The 6,829-nt window shown below is 45.3% G+C and overlaps 1 protein-coding gene across 5 annotated transcripts in view; it reads right to left on the reverse strand.

Moving 5' to 3' along the window:
* Nucleotides 1–5,524, reverse strand: part of PDK1 (pyruvate dehydrogenase kinase 1) — a 46,580-nt gene extending 41,056 nt beyond the window's left edge. For 4 of the 5 annotated variants that reach the window (XR_005586077.1, XM_039494061.1, XM_039494059.1 and 1 more), the window contains exon 1: nucleotides 5,264–5,524. Coding sequence is in view for 3 of the 5 variants with exons in the window: in XM_039494061.1 (XP_039349995.1) it covers nucleotides 5,264–5,381 (118 nt within the window). In the remaining 2 variants the exon portion in view is untranslated. Of the gene's footprint in view, nucleotides 1–4,751; nucleotides 4,802–5,263 lie in introns of all 5 variants that reach the window. The other variant, XM_039494062.1, reaches the window with a different exon arrangement.
* Nucleotides 5,525–6,829: the final 1,305 nt, after the last annotated feature.

Raw genomic sequence — 6,829 nt, forward strand, 5'->3', positions numbered from 1 at the left:
GATCTATGCACCTTTCCCTAAGCTAAAGGGTATGTGAATGGGCCGCATTGTCTCCAACATTTTTGGCACAATGCCCGACTTGGTATGCAATGGAACAGATAGCCTGATTCAGCTCAAATGTAGAATGTTCCTTAAAACTGGAGAACGACAGAGCTCTAAAATGACCAATTCCTTTTCAGACTATATCTTAAAAAAAAACAAAAAACAACCAATCACAAGTTAGAGGTACTGTTTAATGGAACTGTCAAGGGATCCAATCCATGAAAAGCAAGCACTGTCAAACTTTATGTAGGCATAAAAACTTGCTCTTGGATGAAAACACAACAAAATATTAGTCAACGAGAATTTTCTTGAACCAACTCACATCTTTCACAGGTGACACTAAATGGCACTGTTAGCTTTAGCTGAGATCATGGATCTAAAATATGGGGGTGGGAAGGGAGGGTGAGAAATCCTTCATTCCCAACCTACAGGTGGTCCTTTAAAAGAAGGGTTGAAGCACATTGGCAATACAAACATGGGGCAGCTTACTTATGCAGCTAAATAAGACTTTTAAACTAGAATAGAAAAACGCTAGAAAATGTACTATAGGGAGCAATCCTGCACTGGAAGGGGGATAGACTTTGATCAAGTCAAACTTTTCCAACTCCAATATTTTTGATTCCAGGACTTCAGTCTCCTGGACTGTCAGCTGATCTTTCACAAGAACCAAACTAACGTGGTTTTTTTTTTTAATCTATTTATCTTTTACAAGAATACTGAAAAATGGAACTCTTCTTTGCTCATGTGCAGAGTAACAATACTTTTAGTTCACACCCCTGGTATTTTTTAATTAATTTTGAGAACACTTCAATCTGTAGGATGGAATAGTCAGTTTCACGTAAAATGAGTTCCTTGTCATACTTAGCAAGTTTATCACAAGAGAGATTACTAGATTTTCACTAACCCAAGGCAGTATGCAGATGAGCCAAGATGGCTCTAAAGTGACAGTTGCTTTATCAATATAACAATCCATCACATATATGTTCTCCAAACAAGCCTCAGAACATAAAACCCTGATTCTGAAATTCACTGGATGCACGCACACCACAGGGAACCCTGTCTGTGATTGAAATGGGGTGTCAAGCAAGTGCAGTTGTGCACCTATGAACAGTGAATTCCTGAATAAAGGCCTAAACCATAATAGCTCCCCATTAAATAGATCTATTCTTCCACAATGTGCACCATCTAAGATAGTGAAAACATCAGCATTAAGATTTAAGAGACCCAATGTATTTGTAATTTACACAAGAGACAGACCCCAATCCTGTGAAATTTATGCATGTGATTAACTTTATGCACTGTGGATAGTCCCATTGACATCAACCTTTAATATCACACTGAGATACTATTTTTTTCTATAGGACTTCTTTCATCAGTCTTCAAGTTGGATGGTGCAAGGGAATGAGGCAGAGATACACAGTGAGTGACACAAAGGTTCTGTAAATCAGTGTAATAATTGGGACCAAGTTTTGCCATTACTGTGTCATAAATTTGGAGGACAATATGTACTGGATATGAGTATCTGTTAATTGAACAATGAGGATTCAAAAATCGAACAACTGCCTCAAATCCTGTGCAGTCTAACTTGGGCATGCTGCAGAGAAACAATGCTTGCTGTAGAGAAACAATATAGTGATCATGTAATTAAAGACTGAAGTAACACCTGCAGCAGGACACAGAGTTAAGGTTATTTATAGTAGCTTAGCTATGATATCAGGATAAATCGATGATTTTAAAAAAATCTTTTATTTAAATTAGATTTATTTTTTATGTTAAACTATTTAAAATTAAATGTGAAAATATGGTAAGTTTAGAACTTAGCATAGGTGGTGATAATCTATTAAAATCGCTTACATTAAATAAACATAACTAGTAGATATTTGCTGAAGTTTTAAAGACTCAGTCACTGACCTGATGAAAGCCATTGGCTAAGCATCTGGAACCAGAGTTTGTTGAAGTGCTAAACTAATTTTTTGACAGCATTAGCCTCTTCTGCAGGTGCAGAGAGAATATTTTCTTCATTTCAATTTGTTCAACTAGTTGAGTTCAATGACTAGCTAAATTCAAAGTTAACAAATTTGAGTTGAAAAAGAAGGAACTCTTGTTTTCCTCTTCAAATTTATGTATAAAAACTAGGTATAAGAGGATGAGATCCACTAGTTCTAAAATCTTGAAATACATAGTGACCAGAAAATTGATTCAATTCACTAATTACAGTAATACTTCCTTTGTTAAATAAATCAGTTAATTTTAAATGCAAAACATGTTCTAATAAACTTTTTTCTTATATATCCAGCATATTTAAGGTAGTTTTATTTAAGTAATAATAAACATTTTAAAATGCTGGTTTTGTGCATTTTTAATTGCATGTGAATTGCGACCCAAATCACAAGTAAAAAATTAAACAAATTAATAACTTAAAATATGTAGTACCTAAATAAATGTATGTAAAGCTGTACAAATGCTTAAATATGTTTATAGATACAGTATATCAGTGGTTCCCAAACTGGGGTTCGTGAACCCCTGGAGGTTCGCGAAATGTTACAGGGTTTCTCGGGAAAAAATTCCCTAATGGAGGACAGAGCTGTCCATAGGGACCCCGTAGGGCCAGCAACCCAGAGCCCCTGGACTTCCAAGAGCTAAGCAGATCAAAGCAAGCATATCTAACACACTGAGGAAATTTAAACTTCAAGACTCCTTATAAGAAACGGAAAGGGAGGTGCATTTTTTTAATGTTTTCAAAATTAACCAGGCAGCTAGTGTTCTTCATAATAATTTAAAAAACAATAAGTTTAAGCTTTGTTGTAACATGTGTTGTTTGCATGGACTGCTCAAGACCTGAATGCTTGTGTACGAGGAACACTTTAAGTTGGCTTCTTAAATACCTTCATGCTGTTTCACATCTGATACTCCTTGATGAAACGTAGGAGCCTTGTCTTATAACAGGCTTATTCAACGTGATACAAGCTACGAAAGTGAGATCTTGGAAGAGTGTTGCTGTTTTCATAATGTAATAAAATACTGTAATGGTGAATAATAATTAATAATAAACAGTGTGTAATAAGCATGTCATAAAACAATTATATTTCCAAGATCACTGTTTTTATAATTTATACTCAGGTAAAGGAGAAAATCCCAGGAAATATTCATTTTTAGAAGGAGATTCACAAGACTTGACATTTTAGTGGAAGGGGTTCACAGGTTGTTAAAGTTTGGGACCCACTGCAGTATATCTACCTGGTTAGCAAAAAGAAGCACCAAATTTAGTGTAAAAGCTTTGTTTAGTTGCAAATCAATGTGTTTTAATGGCTACTAAAATGTGAATCCGCATCTCTTTAGGACAATAACTAAAAAGTACAAAGTACAAAACAAGATTAAAATGGATTATTTAAATCAAGGCTTACTGCTTGGCTGATTTAATCAAAGACTAAAATCAGTGATTTAAATTGCTTTGACTTAAATCAATTCACCCTGTATGACATAATATGACTTTGTGATCTTTACATTCTTTTAATGTAGACTTGATATGGAATATTCAAGTTTTGTGTCTGTGTGAATGGTGCAGCTTCAAAAAAGAAAACTAAGAAAATCCAGACTGAAAAAGCCATCCTACTGTAATGCATAGAGAATGTCTGATCATGTACTTTTGCCAGACTCCTACCTCTGAGCACAAAATCATATCCACTACAATTTTTAGCCTCAGCAGCTGGTTTTCTAGCTTTTGAGAATCTGTCAAAAAGTTGATATATTTTGAACATTTTTTCGGGTTAGCCATGACCTTATGGACATCAGTGTTTAGACATTAATTACTGCATTGCTGTGGGAAATATTTGCCTTGAAAGCAAATTCTCACTGTAAGGGGGAGACAGTAGGTTTTGGGCCTATATTTGTTTTAAAAAGTAACTGAACAATACTACAATCCTTGTTCAAATATAGTATACATAGAATAATTACAAAAGCAGCAAAGAATCCTGTGGCACCTTATAGACTAACAGATGTTTTGCAGCATGAGCTTTCGTGGGTGAATACCCACTTCGTCGGATGCAAGTAGTGGAAATTTCCAGGGGCAGGTATATATATGCAAGCAAGAAGCAAGCTAGAGATAACGAGGTTAGTTCAATAGAATGATTACAGTTGTTACTGTGTAATGCTGTAGATCATTTATCATTTTAATTTTAATGTAGTAGTTTTATTTAATTTTTTTTATTATTTAGAATAGACTTTTTATATATAAAGGATACTCATTTGTCTTTACATAACATATTGTAAAATGAATAATGATGTAAAAAATGTTGAATGGATAAAGGGACCTTTAACTTTGAACAGCTGAGGGGTATCTTCTTTAACTGAAATAGTAGAAGCCTATGTTTTTGACTCCTGATGGACAAGGGTGTTAGACCCAGTTCCCCAGGAATGTGTACATATAATTTATCAAAGAGATGAACCTACAGAAACTGGATCTATTGCATTGTGACTTCATACCTAGACTTGATAAGGTTTCTAATGTCTGCCTCTAAGACTGTTTTGTGTGTAGCACTTCGCTCTCTAGTGGTAGACTGCAATTCTGATTTTAAAAACTCTGCAAGATATTTTGCTTTCTTGCCAGCTGTCATCCATTTATTCACTAGCGCAACAACTTTGTCCACAGCTGTAACCAGTCTCCTGATGAGGCCTCAAGCGGCAGCGCTCTATTGAATTTCAGTCCTTACCTGGCCAAAAAAACCCCTCTGATGGGCTGCCCGCCCCACCGTCCCGCTTCCTGGGGAAAGAGCAGCCAATCAGGCCTCGGGGGGAGCCAGAGTTGGGAGGTGGCGAGGGTTGGAGAGCCCAGCAGCTTACTCGGGGGTCCCCTCCTGTGAGCAATGAGCCCAGTCCGCTCTCTATCTCTGCGGGCCTGGGAAGGGGAGGAGGGTGCAGAGCCCATACCGCTGCCTACCCCCCACGCTGGAGGAGGCGCCTGGGGGCTGAAGAACCGCAGGCGCTGCCAGAGGAGCCCGGGTAAAGCCTTGGGGAGGACTAGGGTGAGCGCGGAGCAGAGGTGGAACTGGCAGCCCCCAACCCGCCGGTGGTCCCATAGGCTGGAGGAGTTCACGCTGCAGCCCGGTCTCTGCCCACGTGGCGTTGGTGGCGCGGTACAGCCTCCTGCCCCGGGGAGGCGGACGGGTCAGCTCAGGCTGCGGGCGGCCTGGCGCCCCGGGCTCGGGGGGAGCCTGGCACTCACCGAAGTCCAGGAACTGCTTCATGGAGAGGGGCGACGGGGAGAAGCGGGCGTAGAAATCCACCTGCTGCGGGAGGCCGGCTGGGGAGGCGCCTCTCAGCAGAGCCCGCAGCAGCCTCATGGCGGCCTCGAGACGCGGCTCCGCTCCTTTCAGCCCGGCCCGGCCGCCATTCCCGCCAGTGCAGCTGCCCGGAGCCCCGGCTCCTGCTCGGGCCGCGGCCTCCTGCGCTGCGCGCCCCTAGGAGGATCAGGGGGGCGGCAACGGGCGGCCAGGGACCGCCTCCCTCCCTGCTCGGCGCCGCGCCGCGCCGCGCCCCGCCGGTGGGGGCGGGAATGGCGCAGAGGTTTGATTAGCGGAGCCTGCTGACCTAGAGCCTAGAGAGGGGCCGGGACCGCCCCCGTCTGCTACGCCCGGCAGGGAACCTGGGCTCGGCCATACAGCGAGCCCAGGCGGGCCTCGCACCTAGCCTGGACCCCCCACCCCGTTGAACTCAGCTCTGTCGCGGCTTGGCCGTGCTGGGGGCGCCTGTTGGTGCCCCACGCACCCAGGCGTGGTGCGCTGAGAGGCGCTGGATTTGCTAAGCAGCCAGGCGTTGACTTTCTTGGGACGCTCCCGTGAGTTGGGTTGATCTTACAAACTTGTTCCCGGGCAAGAAAGCCCTGGGGGGGAGACTGACCTTCCCCTGTCTCCCCCAGGTTAGAGACGGGGCATCCTGGCAGAGAAGGGCGTGTAGCAAGTTTGCCCCAGGGCCGCCCGGGGGGGGGGGGGCGGCAAGTGGGGAAATTTGCCCTGGACTTCCCAGGGGCCCCCACGAGAATGGCTGAGGCTCCCTCCCTGGCCCCACCCGACCCCGTCTCCGCCCCTCTCCTGACTCCCGGAGCCTCAGCCCATCCAGCAGCGTCCCGGACAGCTGCAGCGTGGCTCCGAGCTCCTCCCCGCTCAGAGCCACGTGGTCAGGGGGCGGGGCTGCGAGCTCCAGCGGGGCCGGAGTTCCCTCCGCTCAGCCTGTAGCTCGCAGCCCCGCCCCCTGACCACGCAGCTCTGAGCGGGGAGGAGCTCAGGGGCCGGGCCAGAGACACGCTGCAGCTGTCGAGGGAAGCTGCTGGATGCGCTGAGACTCCACGCGAGGGGGGAGCCAGGGGTAAGGGGCTGGGGGGGTTGGCCAAGGGGCAGGAAGTCCCAGGGACAGTCAGGGCACAGGGAGGGGGCGGTCAGGGAACAAGGGGGGGTTGGATTGTGGGCATTGTGGGGGTCTGTCAGGACTCAGCGGGGTGTATAGGCATCAGGGCAGACAGGGAGCAGGGGTGGGGTCCCGGGGTGGTGGTGGGGTCTCTGGAGGATGGTGAGGGGACAAGGAGCAGGATGGGTGGGGGATTCGGGGGGGGGCCGTCCGGGGGCAGGAAGTTGGTGGGGGTTGGATAGGGGGCAGGGCCAGGCTGTTTGGGGAGGCACAGCCTTCCCTACCCTAAAGCTCATTCAGCAGTTTGAGGCTTGCAGAAGAGCCAAGCTGTTAGCTTTTCCATTAGGGCTACCATCACTTTCACTTCTCAAATGCCAAATTATAGTCT

The sequence above is a fragment of the Mauremys reevesii genome, linkage group 11, assembly GCF_016161935.1.
Source record: "Mauremys reevesii isolate NIE-2019 linkage group 11, ASM1616193v1, whole genome shotgun sequence".
NCBI lineage: Eukaryota > Metazoa > Chordata > Testudines > Geoemydidae > Mauremys > Mauremys reevesii.